The sequence below is a fragment of the Anas acuta genome, chromosome 17 (assembly GCF_963932015.1).
Source record: "Anas acuta chromosome 17, bAnaAcu1.1, whole genome shotgun sequence".
In the NCBI taxonomy this organism is placed as follows: Eukaryota; Metazoa; Chordata; class Aves; order Anseriformes; family Anatidae; genus Anas; species Anas acuta.
This window is the reverse complement of record NC_088995.1, coordinates 4,150,202-4,177,175: the sequence shown is the minus strand read 5'-3', so window position 1 is coordinate 4,177,175 and position 26,974 is coordinate 4,150,202. Positions and strand designations below refer to the sequence as shown.

The 26,974-nt window shown below is 51.0% G+C and overlaps 1 protein-coding gene across 2 annotated transcripts; it reads left to right on the top strand.

The window, feature by feature from the left end:
- Positions 1–17: 17 nt before the first annotated feature.
- Positions 18–26,654, top strand: POLE (DNA polymerase epsilon, catalytic subunit). 2 transcript variants are annotated; one of them, XM_068653891.1, is made up of 49 exons: positions 18–154; positions 240–375; positions 506–586; positions 698–742; positions 1,286–1,378; positions 1,753–1,907; positions 2,838–2,979; positions 3,309–3,389; positions 3,692–3,799; positions 4,269–4,379; positions 4,657–4,742; positions 5,310–5,429; positions 6,277–6,409; positions 7,164–7,277; positions 7,976–8,188; positions 8,861–8,968; positions 9,552–9,680; positions 10,081–10,183; positions 10,274–10,420; positions 11,100–11,245; positions 11,989–12,137; positions 12,538–12,630; positions 12,884–13,028; positions 13,643–13,800; positions 14,765–14,960; positions 15,347–15,561; positions 15,850–15,952; positions 16,157–16,237; positions 16,331–16,453; positions 16,536–16,754; positions 17,040–17,249; positions 17,701–17,844; positions 18,223–18,363; positions 19,831–19,984; positions 20,071–20,177; positions 20,287–20,463; positions 20,843–21,066; positions 21,250–21,470; positions 22,194–22,398; positions 22,660–22,833; positions 23,054–23,179; positions 23,630–23,762; positions 23,886–24,063; positions 24,404–24,535; positions 24,664–24,857; positions 25,086–25,286; positions 25,669–25,794; positions 26,033–26,122; positions 26,274–26,654. In XM_068653891.1, exons 1-49 carry the CDS (start codon positions 84–86, stop codon positions 26,385–26,387), a joined length of 6,855 nt encoding a protein of 2,284 aa, XP_068509992.1. In that variant the 5' UTR covers positions 18–83; the 3' UTR covers positions 26,388–26,654. The 2 variants fall into 2 exon arrangements, with proteins under 2 accessions (XP_068509992.1, XP_068509991.1); XM_068653890.1 differs by having other exon boundaries at positions 23,883–24,063.
- The last annotated feature ends 320 nt before the right edge of the window (positions 26,655–26,974 follow it).

Genomic DNA, 26,974 nt, shown 5'->3' with positions numbered 1-26,974 from the left:
TCGCCGCGGCGGGGGCGGGGCCTCGCGGTTCTCGCGGGAACCGGGCGCCAGCGCGCCAAATTCCTCCCGCGGCGGTGGCCGGGATGCGGCGGCGGGGAGGCGCGGGGCGAGCGGAGCCGGGCGGCGGCGGCGACCCCGATCCCGAAGGGGCGAGGTGAGGACGGGTCGGGGGAGGGGGTGGCGACAGTGACAACAACGGCAGCCCCGGGGGTGGCGGCTGACGGTGGCGCGTCTCGCAGGGACGATGGCCCCGCGCTGTCCGCACTCAAGCGCCTGGAGCGGTCGCAGCGCACGGACCGGCTGGACGCGCTGTTCGGCTTCGAGCGGCCCTCGGAGCCCGGCGAGAGGACGGGCTGGCTCATCAATATGCATCCGGTAAAGGGCCGGTGGGGCGGTGATCAGCCAGCCCTGGGTTGGGGGGCGAGGGGAGGTCCCGGGGGGTGCCCACGGAGAGGCGCCCGTGGGTCCGGCATCGCCCCGCTGAGGGTGCGTTGCCTGTGTGCAGACGGAGGTGCTGGATGAGGACCGGCGGCCGGTGAGCGCTGTGGATTATTACTTTGTGCAGGAGGATGGGAGCCGCTTCAAGGTGGGTCCGTGCCCAGGTGCTGGTGGGTGCGGTGCCTGCCCTGCCCGCTGCCCCCGTAGGGTGCCAATGGCAGTGGGGATGCACGGCTGTCACCTCTGTGCTCTCTCCTAGGTGGCTTTGCCCTACAGACCTTACTTCTACATCGCCACCCAGCAGGTGAGAACGGGTGCGGAGCTGCGCTCTCTGAGCCCCTCGGGTGGCACAGGACCCTGGGGAGCTGCAGGGGCTCGTGGGCACCCTGGTTTGGGATGAGAAAAATGCGGTGACAGTGCTTCTGTCCATGGTTTCCTTGGGGTGGTTGGAGAAGAGCTGTGGTGGGAAGTGGCCATTGGCCATGCTGGGACTCGTCCAAGCTTGTTCATTGGGGTGAGGAGCTACCCCCAACACTGCCTGTTTCGTATTCTCCCCTGTTCTTTTTCTTAGTTCTCAAGTTGTTTCCCACAGCCTGGGCAGTGGTAACCATCTGCTCTCACCCCCCTTTTCATCTGCCATACCGAAATTAACCTTGTGAGCTGCAAACCTGGGCCCAGTCTGACCGCTCTGTCAGCTGGCAGCCAAAACCTCCCTATTGGAAGGGACTAGTTTTGGGGGCAGCTCCTGTCCTTACCTTGCTGTGCCAGCACCCAGAACCACTTTTGAGGCTGTCTTCTCTGGTAGAGCAGTGCCTGGCTGCGGTGCTCAGTCGCAATTCCTTCACAGGGCTGTGAGCGAGAAGTGTCCTCCTTTCTTTCTAAGAAGTTCCAAGGGAAAATTGCAAAGCTGGAAACTGTCCCCAAAGAAGACTTGGATCTGGTCTGTATTCCTCTGCACACTGTACTGTTGAGTAACATTTTTTTCTGACTTTCTATCTCTGCTGAATATAAGTAAAATAGAGAACCGTCCTGGTGGAAGGGATCTTCAAAGATCATCTAGTCCAGCTGCCTGACCTCTTTGAGGCTAACCAAAAACTAAGGCATGTTACTGGGGGCATTGCCCAAATGCTTCTTGAACACTGACAGACCTGGGGCATCAACCACATCTCTTGAGTGCTGAAGGGAAACTGCATGCTTGGCCTCAGTTTCCTAGCACTGTTTGCAGTGCATATCAGAAATGGATTACTTATTGCTTGTTGCTTACTGATAGTAATTAATATGCTTTTCCACCCTTATGATCTCATTACCTTGCAGCCAAATCACTTGGTGGGTCTGAAGCGGAATTACATCAAGCTGTCCTTCAACACAGTGGATGACTTGGTGAAGGTGCGAAAAGAGATTTCTCCTGCTGTAAGGAAAAACAGAGAGCGAGACCAGGCGAACGATGTCTATACGTCCATGCTGTCCAGGTGAGAGCTCTTAGGATGGCTGATCCCCGGTATTTAGTTTCCCTTGGATGTTTCTTAGCTCTTGTTTAGACAGGGATTTTCCTGCCTGGGAACTAAATGCATGTGTGCCACTGTCACCACGCTCCAAGATGATTCTTGGAGCTCAGTGACAGAGACATGCTGCACCTCAAGAGGGCCTCAAAGCCTCTTCGTGATGTCTTGAGCTAGTACCTCTGCCTGTAATCGTAAAAGATTCACTCATTCTTGAAAAAGATTGTCCAGTGCCTCCCAGATCACTGAGAATATCCTTATTACTGGCTGTGACTAAAGAAGGGAAAAAAAAACAAACACCTTTTTCTATCAGAATGACAAGCTGGACACTTGTTTACGGAACTGGAAACACAGTATAAAACACACTTCTTAAAGCCTACAAAATGCAAGTGAAAAAATTCAGCCTTCTTTTTGGAAAGTCCCTGAAGTTTGCTTTCAATTGAGACATATCTGAGGAAGAAGAGTCAAGGGAAATGAGCATTTTCTGCTCACCTGAAAGGTGTACTTTTGTTCTTCAGTTATTCCTGGGTTGCCCCATTATCTTTAGACTTGTTACCCTACTTTATAAATCCAGCTCTGTAGAACATATTCATTATACAGGCATCTGTGGGTTTTTGTCTGTACCTCTCCATAGATGTAGCACACAAGTATGACCAAAGGTGAGCTGCAGATGGGGAGTTGATGGGATGGTGCAGCACTGCCTCATGCTGTCAGTCCCGAGATCTATCTTTCCACAGTTTTTTGTATGAAGGGGAAGTGTTTCTCATCTTATTTACCATCGACTGCTCTTGGGATGTTGCTGCCACCATGCTGCTGTCCCTTACATTGCCAATGCTGCTATGTCTGAGATGTGCATCAGCCTGCTTACACACAGTGGCTGCTTTCCTCTGCTCCTCGCAGTGCTCTGGCTGGAGGCAGCCTGACCACAGAGGAGGAAGGAGCCTCAAAAAAGATTGCCAACCAAATGGACAACATTGTGGATATGCGGGAGTACGACGTGCCCTACCATGTCCGCCTCTCCATTGACCTGAAGATCCACGTGGTGCGTAAGGAATAGAGAAATCAGAAAAACTTTGTTTTCTTGCTGCTGTGCTCCTGAAGTGCAGGCATGATAGGAATTTTCTCCCTTTCTCTTCAGAACCTTTACAAAGGTGTCCTTGACAAAAAGTGAATGTGTAAAGTTCGGTCCTGTACTGCTGGGCTTTTTTCTCAGCTAATGACACAGAAAAGTTAAATGATTGTACGCCCACAGTTTGTGCCTTTCTTCCGAAGCATACTTAATTTGTGCAGTTCTGTGTGCAGTATACAAACAAACGCACTGCTAGCAGCCAGCCTTGCAGTAAGGCACTGCTGACCCTTCTTTCTTGCTAGGCTCACTGGTACAACGTGCGATACCGGGGCAGCACCCTCCCTCCAGAAATCACCCGCCGAGATGACCTCGTGGAGCGACCAGTAAGCATTTGTCAGGCCGGCTGCAGTCTGGCCCTGGACATGGCTTGTTTTCCTCTTAGAAGCTGGCTCGCAGCAGTAATTTCCAATATGCATCTGGTGTTACCCCCACAGCATTGGTGGGGCAAGTTTTGTCCATAGGCTTGGGTAGTGGTATTACTTTGGGTGGATAAAGCAGTAAAATGATTACAGGGGGGGGTTCTGGCTTACTTACTGCCCCACCACTAGGCCTAGCAAGCCTGATGAGAATCACTTTTACCTTCAAATCAGCCTTAAAATGTCTTAATGTGTTTGCCCTTACCCAGGATCCTGTTGTTCTTGCCTTTGACATTGAAACTACCAAACTCCCCTTGAAGTTTCCTGATGCAGAGACAGACCAGATCATGATGATCTCCTACATGATTGATGGGCAGGTAATGGAACAAGAGTTGTCTTTATGTTTCAGCAGCAGAGCTGGGGAGCAGGCCAGTGTTTCACCTCCAACCAGGCTTGCTTTGCTGCTGGCTGCTTGGTGTTTAGCCAATGGATCTGGAAATGAAATTAAGGTCTGAATGATACATGAGAATTTCATTTGGTGCTTCATGGACCCCAGCTCAGGCTGATGGTTCTCCTCCAAGGGAATCTGGAGGGCACAGAAGACATTTCTGCTGTCCTGTGTTGTCTGCCTGTGGCTTCCTTTGCTGATGTGCAGCTGTGGGTCAGGAGCTGATGCCCAAGCAGTTGCTCCTACCTGACAAAAACTCTGTCAAAGCATGCGGGGTTTATCCCCAGCAAGAGAAAGATGTTTCATCATTTGGACAGCATCTTCTGTTTGCCTGCAAACCTGTCTCTGGTGCACAAGGAATGTGAGTCCTCCTAATTGATTCTTTATCACCATCCTAGGGCTACCTGATCACAAACAGGGAGATTGTCTCCGAGGATATTGAAGACTTTGAGTTTACTCCCAAGCCGGAGTATGAGGGACCATTTTGTGTCTTTAACGAACCAGATGAAGTAAGTAGCTTCCACCTGCTAGATACAGCTGCTTCTTACATGTGTGGTTCTCTTGTTGGCCAAGGATAGCTTGTTGCACAGTATCCTGCCTCCCTGGGAAACATGGTGGGCCCTGTAGGTTCAGTCATGCTTTCATTTCTTGGTAATAATGGTAAGACAGATCGGGTTCTGGCTAGGTGGGGAGGAGAGCAGAAGGGTGGAGTAAATTGTGTTATGCCCAGTGGCTCTCTGTGAAGGGAGTGAAGTGATTTCCTATTTTTCTCCTGTTTCATACTAGGCTCATTTAATCCAGAGGTGGTTTGAACATGTCCAGGAGACCAAACCTACTATCATTGTCACATACAATGGAGACTTCTTTGACTGGTAAGATCAGGAACGAAATCTAACCTGGTTTCTGCTGGGGGAGTGTGACATGAGCTGCAGGTCAGAGTCAGGTACCAGCCTCGATATCTTTCCCCTTCCGTAGCTCACAAAGGGGCTGTGTGTGATTTGCTGTATATGATCCATGCTGATTATCCAGCTGGTATGAGTACCTCACTGAATCCTCTGTTCAGTAGCTTTGCAGTATGACCTTCTGTAGAGTCCCATTCACTTGGTCAGGGGATTGCTGAGCTAATTCTAAATCATTGTCAGTTTGGCAGTGGTTGTATATTGATGAGCCTAGTGTTTGAAGGTGGAGAACTGGAAAAGGGGTTCAAAAGAAAAGGGGAATAACAAGGAGGAGCACTGGCAAGCCTTTGGGAAGCAAGAGAAGCTAGGTCATAGAGCTCTGCCTTCTGGTAAACGATATAAGCAATTAGCTTTGCCTCTTCATTCATCCTGTAATTCTGCCCTAAAGGAAGCTTTCCCTGAGTCCAGATATGGGCTTCGTCTCAAATGGTTGGTGGAGATGAAGGCAAATGACTATTGTTTCTTCGCCTCTTTCCTCAGGCCCTTTGTGGAAGCAAGAGCAGCAGCTCACGGAATCAATATGTATCAGGAAATTGGATTTCAGAAGGACAGCCAGGGAGAGTACAAAGCATCACAGTGCATCCACATGGACTGTCTAAGGTATCAAATGCTACCACATGACTGTGTCTTAGATTTATATCAAATAATAGATTATAAAACTTTACAAATAGATAATAAATTATAGATTATAAATCTTTCTATTTTAAGATTTTATAAATCTTAGATTTATATAAAATACCTGAAGATAATGTATTTGAACACTGTATTCCTGTCTCTTCGAGGCTTGCACTTATCCTACCTCACTAGATGGGCATCGTAGTGTTTCTTTGCCCTGCTGCTCCCCTTGGCACACTCTTCACTACAGAAGCTGTGAAGTCTTCACCATACTAGCCTGAAGGGCTGATTCTGTTCATGCAGTCTGTCACTGGTTTACTGTAGGTGTCTGAGACCTGACTTGAGCAGTCGATAAAGAGCAGGGTGAGATTAGGCCATTGTGGTTGGGTAGGGACCATATCCTGGCTCACCAGCCTGCCTGGCACAGGGAGGAGAGGAAAGGACGTGTGCAAGAGACTGCGATCTGTCTCAGAAGCTAAGGTTTTTGTGGGGGTTTCCTCCCCTGGACCAGTGTCTGAGCTTTGGAGGATGGCTGGCTGGCTGTGCAATGCTGATGGCTTCTCTTCCTGTAGTTAAATCATTGAGGGATGAAGTGGGAATGCTGTAAATCTTAGCAATGGCAATGTTTGGATGTGGGCTTGTCCTGGTCAGGATTTCAGTGCATTAGGACAGATGCAGAATGTGCAGCCTCTTATTCCACCACTCTTGGATCCCCTGCTCTCAGCTGTCCCTGTTCTGTCCGAAGTCAAGGTCCTGTTTCCATGCCTGAGCCATTTCAGAAGGTAAGGGCTGGCTTCTGCGCACAGACTGACATCTTCATTGCTCTGTCCAGGTGGGTGAAGAGAGACAGTTACCTCCCAGTGGGAAGTCACAACCTGAAAGCAGCAGCTAAGGCAAAGCTGGGCTATGATCCAGTGGAGCTGGACCCTGAAGAGATGTGCCGGATGGCTACAGAGGAGCCTCAGGTATTCCCTCCCTGTGCTGTATCTCCTCTGAGCAACTGGAAAACGATCCATGGAAGCCTACAGCACCTGCAATATCTCTGACTCTTGAAGTGTTACAGAACGTCTTTGCTTAATGCAGTGATTTTTGAGAAATTAACTCAATCTGTTTCTCCAAATTTTAGATACCTTTGAAGCACTTGAGCTTGTGGGGAGAAAGGATGGGATTTCTTTGGAAGTGTTTCTAACAGTGGCATTGCACTGTATACTATTTACATGGGTGCAAGGTGTCAGATATCACCTAAATTAGGAACACCATGACTTTCTGGAGGGACATAAAGCAGGCTTACTGCTCAAGGTTGTTGCAGCAGAGCAGGTTATGGACAAAGGCATGGGGTGTATAGTTGGATGAGATGATCTTGAAGGTCTTTTCCAACCTGTAACTTCCAATTCTGTGATTTCTGCTGAAGCCCTCAAGGGTTCAAGCCCATCTTTGCAGGCCTCCTGACTGCAGCATCTGTGCAGATACATGCAATGAGCTCATCTTCACTATTTCTTTAATTGAAAACTGGGGTGTAGCTGTGCAATTAGAGCTATAGCAGGATGTCCTTCTAAGCCAACAGAAAATTATTTGCATCCTAGGATATGTAGAAGTATGCCTTTCCCTGCTGCCTGATGAGATGGGCATGTACAGCAGGAAATAGTAAAAGATTGTGTTCATTGAGTTGCTGTATCACATATGATAGGGACTAATTTTGCTCTCATCCCTACCCAACAGACCCTGGCCACTTATTCAGTGTCCGACGCAGTTGCTACCTATTACATGTACATGAAGTATGTGCATCCTTTCATTTTTGCGTTATGCACCATCATTCCCATGGAGCCTGATGAGGTGAGTGCACTCCTGAAATGACAAATCGCCTGCTGGGCAAAGAGCTGCATCTCCCACAACACAGCGATGCCCTGGCAAAAGGACAGATTCCTGCTGCTCAGGTCCATTCCCACCCATGACAGTAAAGGAGGGGGAGTGGATTTGGAGGCTACTCCATTTTCCTCCACAGTCCTTGGGCATTTCGGGGGCCTGTGAACTGGTGGTGCCCAGATTCAGCTGATTTTTAATTTGGGACTATAGCCATGAAAAGCTGGGTCTCCTGATCACTATTCTGTCCTTGGCTTTAGGGAGGATCATAGACAGGAAGCTGTCTATGCTGAACACATAGAAAATGTCCCTTTGTCCTCACACTGGTGCATTTTATAAAGGCTCCAGATAGTGGAGGAGGGTCAGAAGACAGACAACAGCAGACATTCAGATGTCTTTATGCTGTGATTATACAGAGACTGCTATGAGCTCTAACCCCGACAGTGCATCAGCCATCGCTGTCTTCCTATAAAGTATTCCTGCATAGGCGAAGCAAAGGAGTTTTGCTTTTTCCCCTGCTTTGCAAGTGGCCTTGCACTGCAGTCCTGCTTGCTGCATGGTGTAATCACAAGTTTGTCACCAGACGACACATTTCAGTTCACTGGTGTGGATACCACCAGCGCTCTGTACAGCACTTCTTTTTGTGCCCAAATTTGATGTCTCTCTTGCAGGTGTTGCGGAAAGGCTCTGGGACGCTGTGTGAGGCACTGCTGATGGTCCAAGCCTATCACGCCAACATCATCTTCCCCAATAAGCAGGAGCAGGAATTTAACAAACTCACAGAGGACGGGCACGTGCTGGACTCGGAGACGTATGTAGGAGGCCACGTGGAAGCCCTGGAATCGGGAGTTTTTCGCAGTGACATCCCCTGCCGCTTCAAGATGGTAAAGGGCCTTGCAACCATCTTCTGTCCCCTTGTGTGCTGAGTGTGGTGGTGTGGAATCATCTCCACTGGTATTAACGTTCCCTGTCTGCTTTTGCTGGGGTTGGGCAATACCTCCTGTGCTCCAGGAGACCCTATATCTTGCTTGAACACCTGAAGGTGCTTGGAGCTGAGCTGCAAAGGGATGGGAACTCCTTGTGGCCTCAAGCTGACCGTCTGCCCCATCACAGGGGGAGCCAGTGTTGGCAGCAAGAGAAAGGAATTAAGTGATTTTGTTTGGTTTTAAGCCAGTGGTCCTTGGAAGAGATGTCTCTCTCTTCCTGTGCACTTGGGATTCTGTCTTCCCTCTGTCCTTCTGCCTCCCAAACCAAGCTTCTTTTGAACCCTTGCTTGGACCTCTTTCACCTCGTTAAAGCTGCTGTGTTATTTCTGTCACCTCCCCCTCTGAGATGCATGCGTTGTGCTCATGGAATAAGCTTTTAGAGGCAGCTCCACTCTGCTGTGTGGTGCACCACACTTTGTTGTACACCTCAGTGGCTCTAATCTAAGAAATGATCACAGGGGAACATGCGCCACATGTATAAAAGGATCCCTCCTGTTCAGTTATCTCTCTCTCATGAGAGATGTCCTAGAAGCAGTGCTGTTTTTTAATGCCGTTCCCATGCCCCTGCAGAATCCTGCTGCCTTTGACTTCTTGGTGCAGCACGTGGAGAAGACACTCCGGCATGCTATTGAGGAGGAGGAGGGTTTGCCATTGGATCAAGTCACCAACTTCCAGGAGGTAAGTTGTTCAAGCCCTGATCTGCAGGGCATGTCTGGGCTTTCTGGGGAAAGCTGTGCTGTGAGGCTGGAGCTGCAGCGAGCCCGTGTCCTGTGCGCATAGGTCAGTGTTGTATAATGGGTGTCTTCAGCGCTGAGTTCTGCTCTGTGTATGTCTGTGACCTATTTCCCGTTTCAATAGGGAATATAGGCATAGGCTGGGGGCCAGGCTGTGATGTTTCCTTATCCTGAAAGTATCTGGTGAGAGGTTTCACATTTAAAGCTCCTATTTTGAAATCATTTTATACTCTGTGGAGAGAGACAAAGAAATTTTATCTACGACCACCTGCAAGGTAGATGATGGTCGTGGATGTTCTAAGCAGCCACCTCCTCCAGCCACTCCAGCCCAGGAATCTCCTCCCCAGCTGCTGGAACCCAGACTGGCCATCCAGGGTCTCTTGCTCCAGTTGCACGATTTGACTGCTACTTTCCCATTTGCAGGTTCAACCACTAGCAAAGCTGAGCAGAGATCTGAGAGACTGAATTCAGCATGAATTTGGCTCCCTACCTCTTTATCAGAGTTTCACTTCTTTGTCTCCCCACAGGTTTGTGATGAAATCAAAGTCAAACTGAATTCCCTGAAGGATGTCCCTAACAGAATTGAGTGTCCCCTTATCTACCATTTAGACGTGGGGGCCATGTACCCCAACATCATTCTGACCAACAGATTGCAGGTGGGTAACATCAGGGAAGTCTCTCCTATTTTGTCTTCCAGATCTCTCTGGTCCCTCTGATTTGATCCCCTGAACAGCAGATCCCCTCTTTGCTCGAGTCAGGGGCATCAAGTACGGGTGGGTCTAAAATTCAGTCAAACTGCCATGGTGTGCAGAGCAGAAAGGTCTGTTAGAGGTAGAACTAAAGGTTTGGGTAGGACTCTTCCAAACAGACAAATGAAACATCTATTGTTTTTGCTGTAACTTTAAGCAGAACTTACAGTATATCATCTCTTTGCTCATAAATGTGTTCTTTTGCCACCCAACACCTGATTTTGATTCGATTCGATTTTGACATGAATCATGGTTTAAAAGCAGAGCTGTGTCCTCTGACACCTGCACGTCTCTTACTTGTCTCCAGCCCTCAGCAATAGTAGACGAGGCCACTTGTGCTGCCTGTGACTTCAACAAGCCGGGTGCCAACTGTCAGCGCCGGATGACGTGGCAGTGGAGAGGAGAATTCAGTAAGTATGAAAAGGACCTTGGTCTCCAACTCAGGCTGAGACTAATTCCTGCTTCTCCCCTGGAAAAATCATAGTTGCCTTCCTTTGCAGTGCCTGCAAGCCGCAGCGAGTACCACCGCATCCAGCAGCAGCTGGAATCTGAGAAGTTCCCTCCCCTGTACCCCGAAGGAGCACCCCGGGCCTTCCACGAGCTCTCCCGTGAAGAACAGGCCAAGTATGAGAAGAAGCGACTGGCAGGTAGAAGTCAATGTCATGATCTGGAGTAGTGTTTTGCAACCTAAACTGTAAATGGCGTGCATCAATAGTTGCTGTTCTGGGGTTAGTTTGCTCGTGCTGGGTCAGAACGAGTCTGGCCTCAAACTATGCAATGAAAATTCTCCAGGATCCCAGCCTGGAGTGCCTGCACACTTTCCAAAGACAGGATGGGCACCCATACCTGTGTTAGCTTTTTTCTTTCCGTCTGCTGAGAGCCATGCCTTTGAGTTCAAACACGAGTGACTCAGTTTTGAAGGGTACTAATTAAAGACATTCATAATTCATGAAACGGAAGCATCACATTATCCCTGCACCTAGAGTGATGAAGCATCCAGATAGGTGGGGACTGTGAGCAGAGCCTGGATTTGTGGATGGGCTGTATAGATGTGCAAACATCAGGATGACTTTATTTCCCTGCCTGTCCCTGCGTCTCAGTAAAGAGATGCTGCTTCTCTCCACACTGCTGTATTCCTTCTCTTCCCTTAGCAGGACTGTCTCTCTGCTCACACACACCTGATGGTTATTTGTGCTGAAAGAACCTTTCCTGGACCGCTTCACTGTGGATCTGCTGGGAGTGCCCTGCTGCAGTTCTGTCCATCCTCTCTGTCCATAGTGGGGCACTGACCCCTGAGAAGCTCCTTCTCTTTATTTCCTTAACCAGATTATTGCCGGAAGGCCTATAAGAAGATCCACGTCACCAAGGTGGAGGAGCGGGTCACCACCATCTGCCAGCGAGAGAATTCTTTCTATGTGGACACCGTGCGAGCCTTCAGGGACCGTCGCTACGAGTTCAAGGGGCTGCACAAGGTGTTGGGCTTGAATTCTGGTTTTGTTTGTCTCCCCGAGGATGGGGAGTTCTCATCTCTCACCTGGGGCCCTAAAGGATGGTGTTGTTTGGCCTTTGTATTCAGTAGGGAAACGATGGATTTCCTGGCAGTAGTTACAACCTCCGATTTTACTGGATTTAGCAAATGCTTAGTTCAGCTGTTCTGTCTGGCCTGTGTTCAGTTTCAGGCATTCTTCTTAAGCTGAAAATGGGATATACTGAGAGCAAAGTGTAGACCTTGGGTTGAGAAAGGAGAGAAGCACATTCCAGTTCTCACCTTTTTGGAGCCTGTGATAGAGGGGACCGGGCCATGTTTATTCTTAAATTATGTTGAAGGAAATGACAGGGCCTTGGGACTCTGTCTATGAAAGAACTCATTAAGGAGCCATTTGCTCTGTGGTTTCTCCTTGATGCTGCTTTTGCCATGAATCATGCAGCTTGCTGAGAGGTTTATTCCACACAAGGGGTTCAGCTGTTAAACTAGATGCTATCTATTGCTGCAGGCAGCGTATTCAGGTCTTGCCCACGGGACACATGGTGCACAATTGATGCAGGAAGGAAAAAGAGTATGTAGTTAATGCTACATGTAATGTCTTCCCACTGTTCTTTAGCAGTGGTACTGGGCTAGAGCTCTAATGTCATAGTGGGACCTGGGGGGGAGCAGCTGGGTGTTCCTGCCAGCAGTGACGTGTGGGACTGCTCTGACTCTGCCTGTCGCTCCCAGGTGTGGAAGAAGAAGCTGGCTGCAGCTGTGGAGATGGGAGATGCCTCTGAAGTGAAACGCTGCAAGAACATGGAGATCCTCTACGATTCACTGCAGCTGGCACACAAGTGCATCCTCAATTCTTTCTACGGCTATGTCATGCGGAAAGGGTGAGTTGTTGTTGCTGGAGTCCTCCAGAGAGGATCCTTGAAAACCAGGATTATTTTAGGAAGGCTGTCACTTGCTTCACCTGCTTCTGAAGCACAAGATGATGATGGGTCATCACTTTTTCACTGGAACACTTTTTCCTCTTGTTTCTATTAATGGCTTCTAATCTTTGAGACCTTTCCCAGACAAGACCCTGTGGCTTTGAGTAACAAGTGTCAGCAATCTTGTCTATTAGCATTTTTTCAGCTTTTCTGATCATGAAGAGGGAAAGGAGAGCAATCTACCAAGGCCCAGTGTTGCTGTATTTCTTGTGCTTCTTTCTCTGCACATCCTCCTGACCTTTCCCATAGATGGGTTTGAGATAGCACTGCATGCTCATCACTTAAACTCCTTTGTTCACAGAGCTCGCTGGTACTCCATGGAAATGGCTGGGATTGTCTGCTTCACCGGAGCAAATATCATCACGCAGGCCAGGGAACTGATTGAGCAGATTGGGTGAGTACGTGCTGAGCTGGGAAAGAAGGGTGGTTCTGCATGTTGTGTGAGAAAATGGGTAAGAGCAGGATTGGACTATGTGGAGTAGAGGACTAGTGGGACAGATGTGGTTTGCCTGTTGCCCTACAAGTGCTCCCTTTGCAGAAGGGACTGGAGGGTGGATGCAACAGGCTGTGTCCCCTGTGCAGGCAGAAGCAGAGCAGTTCTTTGGCTTATTATCCGCTCTCCTGAGTGAGTTTTCTCCCTTCCTTAGGAGACCTCTGGAACTGGATACAGATGGGATCTGGTGTGTCCTTCCTAACAGCTTCCCAGAAAACTTTGTCATCAAGTCAACCAATGCCAAGAAGCCAAAGGTGACAATCTCCTACCCAGGTGCTATGCTGAACATCTTGGTGAAGGTGAGTCTTGCACACATCCAGGCCAGCTCTGCAGTCTGGGGGAAAAAATGGGGGACTGATAAGGAGAGAAAGTATTTTGCTTTTCTACGGGCCTGCGAGACACCTGGACTGTTCTTGCAAGCAGAGTTGGCAATAGAGGCAGTGGAGTATGCCTCTGTGTTCTGGAGTTTGGCCCAGCATGGAGAAGGGGCTCTGTTTTGTCTCTGCTCCATACGTAACAAGCAAATGTTGAGGCTGGTAGCTTTGCTTGCAACACAGATGCTCTCTGATACGGACAGCATCTAAGTGGAGGGAGAGGCTCTGATATCCGTGCAGCTGAGAGGGTGGCATACAAGAGGCTAGGATTGATGTGCTCTCATCTACCATAAAATTGTAGAATGGTTTGGATTGGAAAGGACCTTAAAGATCACCTAGTTCCAACTCCCCTGCCATGGACAGGGACACCTCCCACTCGACCAGGCTGCTCAAATGTTCAGGATGTGCCCTTCAGGCGCATCTCATCTTTCTAGAGAGATGCTCAGTGATCCCTTCAGACAGGATGTGCCTGAAGGGCATCTCTTGATATAACCAGCCCAGCTGTTGAGTGAAGCCTTCTCTTGGGGCTGTGCCTACAGGAAGGCTTCACAAACGATCAGTACCAGGAACTGGAGGACCCGGCCTCTCTCACCTATGTCACACGCTCAGAGAACAGCATCTTTTTTGAAGTGGATGGACCATACCTGGCCATGATCCTCCCAGCTTCCAAGGAGGAGGGCAAGAAGCTGAAGAAAAGGTAAGACTTCAAATCTTGAAATGCTGTTATGTCCCTGTGGTTGTTGGCTCTGAGCTGGCAGCATGTTTCAGTTGCTTTCTTGAAATGGCAAGCTCTATATGTCAGATCCATCTTTGAATCCAGTTATGTACTTGCCTCCGTTAACATGCTATAGCAATAAATTTTAGAAAATAATAGTAAAACAACATTTCTCCAGCTTGCTGACCCAACATATTCTCCCTGTTTAGCTGTAAGGTGTGCAGAGAATTTTGACTTTCCTTCTGAGGACTTTTAATATTGCTTATACTCGACCTAATGTCTTTTAAACTCACTAGTTCTGGTCTTTCTGTCTCTCGGGAGTTCCACTGATCATTTTCCATGAAGTTTCCCCTTTGTTTTCTATGTGGAGAAAGGAATAGGTCTTGCTGTTATTATAGGGAAACAGTTGTGGTCAAATCTTACTGATTTTTTTTCCACAGCATCCTAAACCATAATACCAGCAATCACTAGCAACAGGAGTGCCCATAGGCCTGGGTCTGAATTCAGAAAAATGCCATTGCCATCCTCCAGCCCCCTCTGTCCTTTGCCAGCAAAACAATTTGTAAGCTTCTTTTTTGGAAGCTTACAAACTTTTTTACTTTTTCTCTAAAGCTCTTCTCCACTTCCCCGCCCATCTTATCCTTTCTCTCACCTCGTGGCCTTTTTCTTGTGTGCAACTAAGAACATTTTCCTAGTTGGTATGAATGAGCTGGGTCACGAGCTGATGTGCTTTTGCAGGCCAAGCTGAAACAATTTGTAGAGCTACCATAAATTCTCCGAGATCATCCTAGCACAGAGAGCACTGCAGCTTAGCTTAACTTGCCTGATGTCTGCCCTGTGTGGCACTGCTGGGAGAAGGGCCCTGGCAGGAGGAGAGCAATTGGAGCCCTGGGAAACACATCCCAGGGTCGGAGGACAGGTTTTACATGGGCTGTGTGTGTCCCAGGTACGCGGTGTTCAATGAGGATGGGTCCCTGGCTGAGCTGAAGGGATTCGAGGTGAAGCGACGAGGTGAGCTGCAGCTTGTGAAGATCTTCCAGTCCTCTGTATTTGAGGCTTTCCTGAAAGGCACCACCCTGGAGGAGGTCTACGCTTCTGTGGCCAAGGTGGCTGACTACTGGCTAGACGTGCTGTACAGCAAGGTAGGCATTCCTCTGCAGGTTGTCTGTCCCTTGTGCATCCTTGCTCCTGGAAAAAAAAAAGGTGTAAAAGCTGATAGGACACTGTGGGAGGGTGGACATTGTTTGGAGGGAGGTGGTGAACCATTGTGCCTCTGGTCATTTCTAGCTTAATTCTGCCGCATTGGCTCTCTAGGGCTGCAGTTCAGTGTCTTTTAGGGCTGAGTGTTGTGCTTTTCCAGTCATCTCTTTCATTTCACGTTGACAACTGGAACAGCGGGCAATTTCCAAACTGATTATGAAGAGAGCCACATCAGCTGCATATGGGCGTTCCCTGTAGCTAACAGCAGCAAAGTTTGATCATTGGGTTCTTGCTAGCTCTTTCTGTGTCCCCCACCTCTCCTTTTCAGGCTGCCAACATGCCTGATTCAGAGCTGTTTGAGCTGATCTCGGAGAACCGTTCCATGTCTCGCAAGCTGGAGGACTACGGGGAGCAAAAATCCACCTCCATCAGCACTGCCAAGCGCCTGGCAGAATTCCTGGGAGACCAGATGGTGAAGGATGCAGGGCTGAGCTGCCGGTTCATCATTTCCAAGAAACCAGAAGGGTCTCCAGTCACTGAGAGGTAAACCTGTCTTGAAGGGGACGAGGCTTTTTGATAGCTTGATAGGGTGACTACGAGGGAAGGGCAGGGTAGCAGCACCTGAGTGAGTCGGTGCTGTGTGACCACAAGCTTGCCTGCCTGCTGGCTTGGACTGTGAGCAAGGCGAGCAATTTGTAACCCTGTGCAGCTGCTGTGCAGTGGAAGAAGAAAAGGAGAATCCCTGAGGGTCTCTGCAGTATGGGAGAGGGGATCCCGTGCAGCCAAAACCTTAGTCCTGCTGGGTAGTAAGTGCTTCCCTGCCTTTTCCAGGGCCATCCCCCTTGCCATCTTCCAAGCAGAGCCCACCGTACGGAAGCATTACCTCCGGAAATGGCTGAAGAGCCCCTCGCTACAGGACTTCAACATCCGTGCAGTGAGTTGAGCACCTCTGTGATGCAGCACGGCTCTGTGCTCCTCCCTTTGGAGGCACTGCATGGGCAGCAGCTATTTGTGCTCGCAGATTGCTGTGGAAGGTCCCTAGGGAAATGCCCGACCCTGCATCTTAGCAGCAAAACCTAAATTTGCACCCTCCTGCTGCATTTTTTTTTCACTATCCACTGCTCTGCCCTGCTTGCAGATCCTGGACTGGGACTACTACATTGAGAGACTGGGCAGCACCATCCAGAAAATCATTACTATTCCTGCAGCTCTGCAGCAGGTACACGAGTAGAGGGTTGCAGGTCCGTGGTGGTGGGAGGGGTGTGTGGAGGGCATTGGTCAGCAAACTCTGTAATTTGGGGATGTTCCCCAGGTAAAGAACCCGGTTCCACGGGTCCGGCACCCTGACTGGCTGCATAAGAAACTCCTGGAGAAGAACGATGTGTACAAACAAAAAAAAATCAATGAACTGTTCACTTCTGAAGGCAAGAGACAGGTAATGAGGGTGAGGAAAGGATGCTGGCTGTGCTGAGCAAGTGTTTCTACACGCACGTCTTCCTGCTGTCTTTTCCTCTCAGGTCCTTGCCAACCAGCCCCAAGAGGGAACGCCCAGCTCACAGATCAGCGACATGGAGGATTTTGGGGTTGCCAAGAGCCTTCAGCCATCAGTTCCCATCGCAAATAAACGGAAGCGAGTCCCTCTGGCAGAGGAAAGCCAACAGATGTCCCAGAGCCTGGAGCTATCCCAGTCCTGGCGAGAGATCCTGGGCCCACCTCCTCCCATGGGAACCAGCAGGGTAGGCAAAGCAACGGGTTAGGAGCAGACCAGAAGATGTCCTGGGGTTCTACCAGCTGGAGCAATCTGTGGGTCTTCTGAAATCCTCTCTACTTCCATGGCTTAGGGCTACAAAAAGAAATAAAACTGGGAGAGGCCCACTAACAGAAAATGGGGGCAGTGACAGCTTCCCAGCCATAGCAAGGACACCATCCAGCCTTGGCAGTGCACAGCTTGGAGTTACGTGGCTGGGAAGCGTAGCCTGGTTTCTGTGGCTCCTGTTCATGCGTGCTGTTGATCCTGTTAGGAGCAGCACCTGGTGTGGCTGCGCTACCACAAGAAGAAGTGGGAGCTGCAGGCCCGACAGCGGCAGGAGCGGCGGAAGCGGCGGCGGCTGGAGGATGGCAGTGTGGCCGCAGGAGGAGGAGTGGTCCGTGATGTGCTCTCCAAAGGGCTGAGCAGCTACCTGCGTAGGACAGCACGGAGCATCCTGGACTTACCATGGCAGATTGTGCAGGTACCAGGTGCCCACAAGGCCCCCACTGCGTGCGTCTGCCTCAGGGAGCAGCTTGGGGCCCGAAGCCTTGCCTTTGCAGGGATTACTGTTTTGTCTTTGCAAATGGGCATTCTTGATGGTGAATCTGGAAGGTGTGTGTAGATCTCCTCCGGCTGGGCAGCCCCAGGTCGGCCTGTTTGGGTTTGAGTTGTGGTGCCTGGAAGCATCCAACGTCAAATGTGGAGGCAAGGTGGTATCGTCTAGGCATGGCCTCAGCTGTCTGAGCCCTGCCCCTTGTCACACACCTCATCTTCCAGAAGGGCCTCGACTGGTTCAGAGCTGCAGGCAGCCTTTGCCTGACTGTAACTGTGAGGCCATACAGGACCCAAAAGTGCTCCATAGCACATATATAAGATCTAGTAATGTGTTGGATCTCCCTACTAATGCCATTTTGAACCCCTGTGTCCTGCAGATCGCTGAGACCAGCCAGCCAGGCCTGTTCAGGCTGTGGGCAGTGATCGGGAGTGACCTGCACTGCATCAAGCTGAGCATCCCCAGGGTGTTCTACGTCAACCAGCGCATTGCAAAACCAGAGGAGGGAGCAGTCTACAGGAAGGTTGGTACCTGATCCAGACCTGCTGCTTCTGGAAGGCAAAACAGCCGGTTGCATTGAGATAAGGCACTTCACATCTGCTGCAAGCAGGTATTAGGAGCATCTGCTATGCAGGGCTTCACTGTCCTGCCCTGCTGATGTTCCACATCCAGTCCCTTGTTCCTCTGCTAATCTTAACCTGCCCAAAAGCCAGAGTGTCAGTTATGGGAATTTGTAATGGGCATGAGCATAAATTTTCCTGATATTCTTGAGAGAGGAACACCAGGAGGTGGCTCAGCATGATCCTGGAGGTGCTCAGAGCCCAGCTCCTTACAGCCCTGCTCATGGGAGACACACCACCTGGTGCCAGGTGCCCACTAAGGGTGCCCCTTTGCTTGGCAGGTAAACAGGATCCTGCCCCGCTCAAATTTGGTCTACAACCTCTACGAGTACTCTGTCCCTGAAGACATGTACCAAGAGCATATCAACGAAATCAATGCTGACCTCTCTGCTCCAGACATCGAGGGAGTATATGAGACTCAGGTAACTCTTCCAGTGCTCAGTTTTCCTCTCCATTTTTTAAGGAGTATTGAGCGGTAGTTCCCTACTCTAAGTACCGGTGGCACAGGAGGATGCCTGGAAGTTAAAAATTCAACATCATGCTAACAGAGCAAAAATTGAACCTCCACAGCAGAGTACTCTGGAATATACGTGCTCTTGTATGGCCAGAGATGCAGAATGTCAGTATCTGGGTTAAGGCATGTCAGGGAAAAGGGTTTTGGTTTACCTGGAGCTAGAAAACTTTGGGAAAATAAGACCTATAAGCAGAAAGGGAGATCTTCCTTTAAACCAAACCAGAGCCAGCCTGTTAGTATTTAAACCATAAAAGATCATTTAGAGCAAAGGGGAAGGGTGGAGGGAGACTGACCCCATGTAGTTCTGGGTGTCCTGTCCTCTAAAATGACTATAAAGTCTTTTTATGCCAGATAAAAGAACAAGAACTTGACAGATAAAATAACTTGACATTTTTGGAAGAGCAAAGACCCATCTAAACAAAGTTCAGTTGTACAATGTACAAAGCAGTCAAGACAAAATTAAATGTACTAGTGCTATTAACGATGACAGCCTGAAAATGAAGATGGGAAACTGGAATGCCTACTTCTAAAGAGGACAGTGATTTGTTCAGCAGCTCAAAACCCAGTGACAGGAATGTAATTGAAAAGACATTGTAGTGTCAGGGTCTGACCTATATAGACGTATGGGTTGCACCATTTTAAGAGTGGAGCTGTGTGTTGAAGAAAGGGTAAAAACAAATGAATTTGCTATTGAAATGCAACATAGAACTATTAAGGTTTGAAAATCTTTGCCTAAGCAGGAAAAGCTTGGTCTAATCACTGGTGCTATTGACTACAAAATGCTTTATGAGATTCAAGATGCTGTAAGGGCAAAAAGAGCATCATAATGTTGGGAGACTTCAGCAACCTGAGTTATTTGTATAGACTGGGAAGTATTACATGGGGCATGATGCAGAGAAAACATTTTTAGCCACCATAAATTTCTGCTTTAGGGAAAGCTAATAACAATTACCCTGCAAGAGAGTAGGCTCAGGGGGACTTTATCAATGGGAGGAGGGAGAAGTAAAGAAGATTGAGACAGGCTCTTCTCGGTGGTGCTCAGTGATATGACAAGAGGCAATAGGCACAAACTAAAACACAGGAAATGTCATGTAAATGTGAGAAAAAATGTTTTCTGTGAGGGTAGTCAAGCTGGTTGTTCAGAGGGGATTGCAAGGTTTCGGTCCTTGGAGTTATGGAGAAACCAACTGGACATGGTCTGGGGGAAGAAGGGAAAAAAGAATCTTGATATGCAAAAAACTGCATTGCAATTCTGAACATCGTCTCCAAAAATGCGGCAGGATTAACACAGGAGAACATCAGGGGGCTAAGGTCCAAAACCTTAAGGAGGAGCTCCCCAGAGGGATGTGATTTCATAGTATCTCCGTTGGTACAGGTGCCACTGCTCTTCCGAGCCCTCATCCACCTGGGCTGCGTGTGCATGGTCAGCAGGCAGCTGGTCAGGCACCTGACGGGGCGAGAGGCCGAGACCTTTGACATTGAGCACCTGGAAATGCGCTCGCTGGCCCAATTCACCTACCTGGAGCCAGGTAAGGCCCCGTGGGGAGAGGAGCTCGTGGTGCACCCAGGAGCAGGCACCCGGTGGGCACTGCTGATGGCTGCTCTGTGTCCCTAGGAAGTATTCGCCACATCTACCTCTACCACAGCTCCCAGGGCACCAAGGCTCTCTTTGGCCTTTTCATCCCCTCGCAGCGCAAAGCCGCCGTGTTTGTGCTGGACACGGTAAGAGGGGGCTTTAGAGGCTGGGGGGGACCGTGGGGGTCAGGCAGCAGCATCCAAGGGGTTTCTCTGCAGGGGGCTGTCTCTTTGACCAAGTCTGCCTTGGGTGCAGGTTCGCAGCAACCAGATGCCAAACCTCACCAACATGTTCTCTGCGGAGCGCAGCGCGCTGCTGGAAAAGGTGGGTGAGGATCTGCTGCCTCCGGACAAGCACGTCTTCGAAGTGCGTGCTGAGACCGACCCCAAGACCATCTACAGAGCCATCCAGCGGCTGCTGCTGGGCTACAAGGTGAGAGCTGAAGGCATGAGGAAGGTCCCCGTGGGACTTTGTCCCCAGGGGCATGTGGGAGGGTTGTGGAAGGCACTGGTCCAGCAGTTCCAACAGCACCTGCATGTAGCTGCTAGCACCAAGTTCAGAGGTAAAAGTGGATGTTGCTGGAGGGCTCTGCCTTGCTTGGGGTGGCTTGCCTAGTGCAGGGAGGCTAGCTTGGCATCTCCCCACATCTCATCGATGGAGCTGGTTGCTCGCAGATTACTGCTTCTGGAGTGTGCTGTCCCCACCACGGGGAGCACAGGGATTTGCTGTAGGGGCATACAACACCGACAGCTTCCTGCTGAGCAGAGATGCTCGCTGGAGAGTTGCACCAGGACATGTTTCTTTTGCACAGGATGAGCGCCGGGGCCCCACACTGATTGCTGTGCAGTCTAACTGGGACCTGAAACGGCTGGCAAGTGGGATTCCCATCATCGAGGAGTTCCCGTTGGTCCCTGTCCGAGTGACGGACGACATCAGCTACTCGGTCCTGGACTGGCAGCGCCACGCAGCCCGCCGCATGATCCGCCACTACCTCAACCTGGATACGTGCCTGACCCAGGCTTTTGAAATGAGCAGGTGCCTGGGGTTGGCCACGTCCTCCTGCTGCACTTCTGGCTGGGTGGGGACGAGACTGCAGCAGAGACCGAGGCCAAGTCAAGGCCGGGTGCTTTGTCCCTTAATGGGACAGGCAGAAGTGGTGGCACAGCTTCTCCTGAGCCATGCTCATTCCTGGTGAACGTGCCTCTCCCTTTCTTCTAGGTATTACCACATTCCGATTGGGAATCTCCCTGACGACATCTCCACCTTTGGCTCTGACCTGTTTTTCTCGCGCCACCTCCGTCGCCACAACCATTTGCTGTGGCTTTCACCCACAGCTCGCCCAGACCTGGGGGGCAAGGAGGCTGATGACAACCGCCTGGTCATGGAGTTTGATGAGAGAGCCTTGGTGGAGATCAACAACCCCGGCTGCTATTCCACAGGTGAGGAGGGAGCAGGGTAGCACAGCATGGGGCAGAGTCAGGTGCTGCCCTGTGGGCACCGTATGGAGCTGGATGCAGTATCCGAAGTCTCTGAGTAGCTCTGTGGGGATGGTGGTGACCACAGCAGTCATCTGGGCCAGGTGCAATGGACACATCAAGGGGAAAAGAAGTTCTGCGTGCACTATCAAAGATGGAGAGCAACATTTCATACAGATAGATAGTGATAGGACAAGAGGGAGTGATTTTTAACTAAAAGAGGGGAGGCCTAGATGGGATCTAAGGAAGAAATTCTTTACTATGAGGGTGGTGAGGCACTGGAACAGGTTGCCCAGAGAAGCTATGGATGCTTCATCCCTGGAAGTGTTTAAGGCCAAGTTGGTTGGGGTTTTGAGCAACCTGGTCTAGTGGAAAGTGTCCTTTGAAGTCAGTTAAACAAGGTTTGAGGAGCAGCACAGTTCCTACACTGCTGCAGTACAGTGTGGGCTTTCACCATTTCCTGATCTAGACATCAGAGTGCTGCACACCTTGTGCTCTGTGCTTTTATATTTAGACCAACACGTGAAAGCATCTCGCAGCTTGATGCAACATCTTCTATGGATCATCCTTGTAACTTGTGAAAAGCACACTTGGCAAATGGTTGCACTTGCTGAGCTTGAGGTGTGGATGGTGTCCTTGGTGGTTCTTTGCCCTACCTGCCTGCTGAGAGGTTGTGTTTCTTCTTAGTATGTCTGGAGCTGGACATCCAGAGCCTGGCTGTAAACACAGTGTTGCAATCTCATCACGTAAATGACATGGAAGGAGGTTCCAGCATGAGCGTCAGCTTTGATGTGATTCAGCAGGCATCCCTGGAAGACATGGTGACAGGGAACCAAGCAGCCAACATCCCAGCCAGCTATGATGAAACTGCCCTCTGCTCCAACACATTCAGGTACTGCTGTAGGAGCCAACAAGACGTGGAGTGTCTGTTCACACCAGTGTCATGCCTCTTATTGCCTTCTGGTTTTAGCCTTTCCCAGACTCTTACCCGTGGTGTGACTTGTGGGGTACTCTAAAGGAAAAATTCCTGCCTGTAGGGCAGGACAATCAGGTCCTTTGCTTGGCAGAAGAGGGTGCTCAGCCCCCTGGGGTAGGCATCTTTTGAAGATCTTAGGCTCAGGTGGGGGTGACACTGGTCTCTGCTCCCCAACAGGATTTTGAAGAGCATGGTGGTGAGCTGGGTGAAGGAGATCACGCAGTATCACAACATCTATGCGGACAACCAGGTCATTCATTTTTACCGCTGGCTTCGCTCTCCTTCTTCGCTGCTCTACGACCCCGCGTTGCACCGCACTCTGCACAACATGATGAAGAAGCTTTTCCTCCAGTAAGTGAGAACTGGAGTTTGTCAGGCCCTGTGGATGAGAAGGACACAGGCATGGCATTAGTGAGCAGGACACTGTTGGCACCCACAGCCTCCAGAGAGTGGCCTCTGGGGGTTGCCACCTGCTCCTCTGGCTTGCTGTTCCCTGTCTAACTAACGGGGTGCTGAACAGGAGCGGTTCTTCCTGCACACCAAACCCTCTGCTCCTCTGCCCTGTCTGCAGGTTAGTGGCTGAGTTCAAGCGGCTTGGCTCTTCCGTGGTGTACGCCAACTTCAACCGCATCATCCTGTGCACCAAGAAGCGGCGTATCGAGGATGCGATCAGCTACATGGAGTACATCATCAATAGGTGGGGTGCACTTGGCTGCTCGGGGGTGTGTTTAGCAAGCCAGGCCCGGGGATAAGGCTCCTGGATCACTGAGCTAAGACATGGCTCAGGGCATGGACATAGAATGATGATTTTTGCCTTTTGCTGGGCCTCAGCACGGAATTTTTTGCAAAATTCATACCCTGTCTGGCTCCCAGCATCCCAGCCATGGTGTCCAGGCATCTAGAGCAGGCACCTCTTTGCAAGCACAACAAGCCAAGGCTCAGGCACGGCTTCCCTTGGTGTCCCTGCTGGTGACTACACTGCCAACTTTTGTGCAGAGCCCATATTTTTGAAGCAGGGCTGGAAGAGTGAGGTGACTCCTCTCTCCTTGCCAGCACCACCTCCTCCCTGGTGTGTCCCCCTGGAGAAGGCTCTTAACCAGGGAAAATGCTGCTAATGTTGTGGGTGACTGCATTCTCTTCCCTCCAGCATCCACTCAAAGGAGATCTTCCACTCCCTTACTATTTCTTTCTCCCGCTGCTGGGAGTTCCTGCTCTGGATGGATCCAGCAAATTATGGAGGCATCAAGGGAAAAGTGCATTCTCGCATCCACTACGGGGAGGTAAGAAATACGAAGTGCCCAATTCCCCCAGGAGCCAGGGGCTAGGGGTTGAACTGAGTGGGGAAGTGTTGGCTGGGTACAAGGAACTGCTGTAATGCCACTCGTTGTGCTCTGTTCCAGAAGGATACCAGCAAGAGGCAAGTGGCGGAGGAGGAAGACAGTGAGGAAGAGGAGGAGGTGGGGGAAGAAGAGGAGGAAGGGGAATCCAACGTGGAGGAGCTGCTGGAGAACAGCTGGAATATCGTGCAGTTCCTGCCCCAGGCTGCCTCCTGCCAGAGCTACTTCCTAATGATTGTGTCAGGTGAGTGCTCCCAGCTCCTTGCCTGGTTCCACTCCTGGAGATAAGCCCACGTTCCTCACTGCTTCATGATGCCTGCAGGGCTGCTGAAAAAGGCCTGATGGCTGATTCCAAGAGCCCCTTATGGCCGAGCCTGTGCTGTGCCATGAGCAGTACAGAGGGAGCCTCCTCTGTTGTGGGTGTTACAAGTTTGGGGGTGTTCCAGTTTGGCTGTGAGCTGTCCCGGGGAGGGAACAAGGTTATTTGTGTCTCTTGGGTGCCTGGGAGAGTCTGCAGCAGGCTGGCTGCTGGTGCAGCTGCCCTGGCATGGGCTGTACCAGGAGCCCCGTTCATGTCTCTGCAGCCTACATCGTGGCTGTGTACCACAGCATGAAGGAGGAGCTGCAGCGCAACGCCCCTGGGAGCACTCCCGTCAAGAGGAGAGGCACCAGCCAAGTGTCCCAAGAGGCACCGTGTGAGACAGGGGCCATGCCTGGTGAGTGCCCAGCACAGTCCTAGGGGTAGCAGTGCTGCAGCCCTGGGCTATACCCCTAGGCAGAAAGCCACCTGCCTTGTTGGCCCTGCATGCCACTGTGCTTGAGTGCTTTCTGCTCATCTCTCTAGGCATGATCACGTTCTCACAGGATTACGTGGCCAATGAGCTCACCCAGAGCTTCTTCACCATCACCCAGAAGATCAAGAAGAAGATGGCCGGTTCTCGTAATGCCACCGAGCCTTCGGACTTGTTCCCAGTGCTGCCTGGCTCCTACTTGCCGCTCAACAACCCGGCTCTAGAGTTCATCAAATATGTTTGCAAGGTCAGTGAGTCTGGCTGGGACTCTTTTCTGAAGGGTTATGATCGGGGGCTCAAATTCTAGTCCACGTGTGTGGCTCCGATTTGCCACAGTTCTGCTTCAGGAGTGTGCTGCAGATCTACAGCCAATTTGTTTTTCCCTGCCAGCACTCTTACATCCACATGAGGTATGAGTCGTCATTTTTGAGGGCTGGTCTCGGCTGGTAGGTTCACCTGGCTCTTTGCCTTGTAGGTGCTGTCTCTGGATGCCAACATTACCAACCAGGTGAACAAACTGCGCAGGGACCTGCTGCGCCTCATCGAGGTGGGCGAGTTCTCGGATGAAGCCCAGTTTCGGGACCCTTGCCGCTCCTACGTGCTCCCTGAAGTCATCTGCAGGAACTGCAACTTCTGCAGGGACCTAGACCTGTGCAAGGACCCCGCTCTCTCCCAGGTTCAGCCTCGTTCCTGTGGACATCCCAGCACAGCTGTGCTCTCTGTCTGTCAGTCATATTACTGCCTTCCCCTCTTAAGCCCTTTGCTTTGCAGCATTGCTTGGCCCTGTGCTGGTGATCATATTCATAGAATCATTAAGGTTGGGAAAGCCCTCCAAGCTCATCTGGTCCAACCATCACCCTAACACCAGTATCACTCACTAAACCATGTCCCTAAGCACCACGTCCAACCTTTCCTTGAACACCCCCAGGGATGGTGACTCCACCACCTCCCTGGGCAACCTGTCCTAGTGCTTATACCCCACCCCGTTGCTTGGGCCTTTCCAAGGCCGCTTTGTTTGGCCATCTCCTCATGTCCCCTGCCTTCCTCTTTGCCTGTAGGATGGATCAGTGCTGCCCAGCTGGGTCTGCTCCAACTGTGAGGCGCAGTATGACTCTGACTCTATTGAAATGGCGTTGGTGGAAGCCCTGCAGAAGAAGCTGATGGCCTTCATGCTGCAGGACCTGGTGAGCCCTTGGCCACCCCGCTGCAGGATCTTGTCTCAGGGACAGGCCCTGCCACCCCTCGGTGCTGCAGGAGGGGAGAGGATGAGCCTTGCAGCTGGGAGGAGGGTTTGGCTCCCATGCTGTGGCACAGCAGCAGCAGTTCCCTGCCCTCGTGCCACGGGTGTGCCCCTGATGGTGGGCTGATGGGCTTGGTCTTGTCTCCTGTCTCCTGTCCCACCTAAAACTGCTTTGACTCTAGGTGTGCAACAAGTGTCGTGGCGTGAAGGACACGCACATGCCTGTGTACTGCAGCTGTGCTGGAGAGTTTGCCCTCACCATCTCCTCCCAGGTATGCCCCTAGACCTGGGCCTGGGCCTTCCTGCGTGGTTCTCCACCCCCTGGGGCCACCTCGCTTCTCTCCTGCCTTTCCTCTACCTGCTTGGCTGCTGGGTGGGCAGTTTTAGGCAGCCCCCTTCCCTCCCTGCTTCCTTTTCCTGCAGGTCTTCATGGAGCACATCACCATCTTCCAGAACATCGCTCGGCACTACAGCATGGCCTATCTCCTGGAAACCATCGAGTGGCTGCTGCGTACAAACCCCCAGCTCCAGCAGTGAAAGCAGGGCTCGTCCCATCTCTGCTGTTGGTTAGGGTTCAGCTGTGCACTACGCCAGCCCCGGGAAGCTGCGTGCCCCTCCTGCTGTGCTGGGAGGGCAAAAGCAGCAGGCACAGAGAGGGGCCAGGCTGTCCTGCACCAGCCCAGCACACAGGGCAGGAGCTGTGCTCCATGGGGACCATTTACCCATGCTCTAGGTGCTGTAGGCAAGGCTGTACCTCTTTTTAATGTGGAATTTGTATAAATAAATAGTTTTATTTGTCTGGTTCCTGTGCGGTGGGAGCTGGGGTGGCTCCTTGCAAGGATCTGTCCCCCTTTGAACCCTGCCTGCCCCAGCCTGGTAGCACATCCCCGGCTGCAAGGGGAGAGCTGTGCCCCCCTCTCTCTTCCTTTTGGTGCTAGAAGCAGAGAAGATGAGCTGGCCTCGAGGGGCAGCACGCTCGCCCCCCCCTAATGTGATTGCTGCCCTGTGCAATCAAGTTACTGTCTGGCTCAGCCTCTGCTTCTGGTAACTGAGTCCCGGATGGCTGCAGCCAAGGCCAGGCAGTGCCTGGGCTCAGCCTCTGTGCTGCTGCTGTCCCAGGGGGG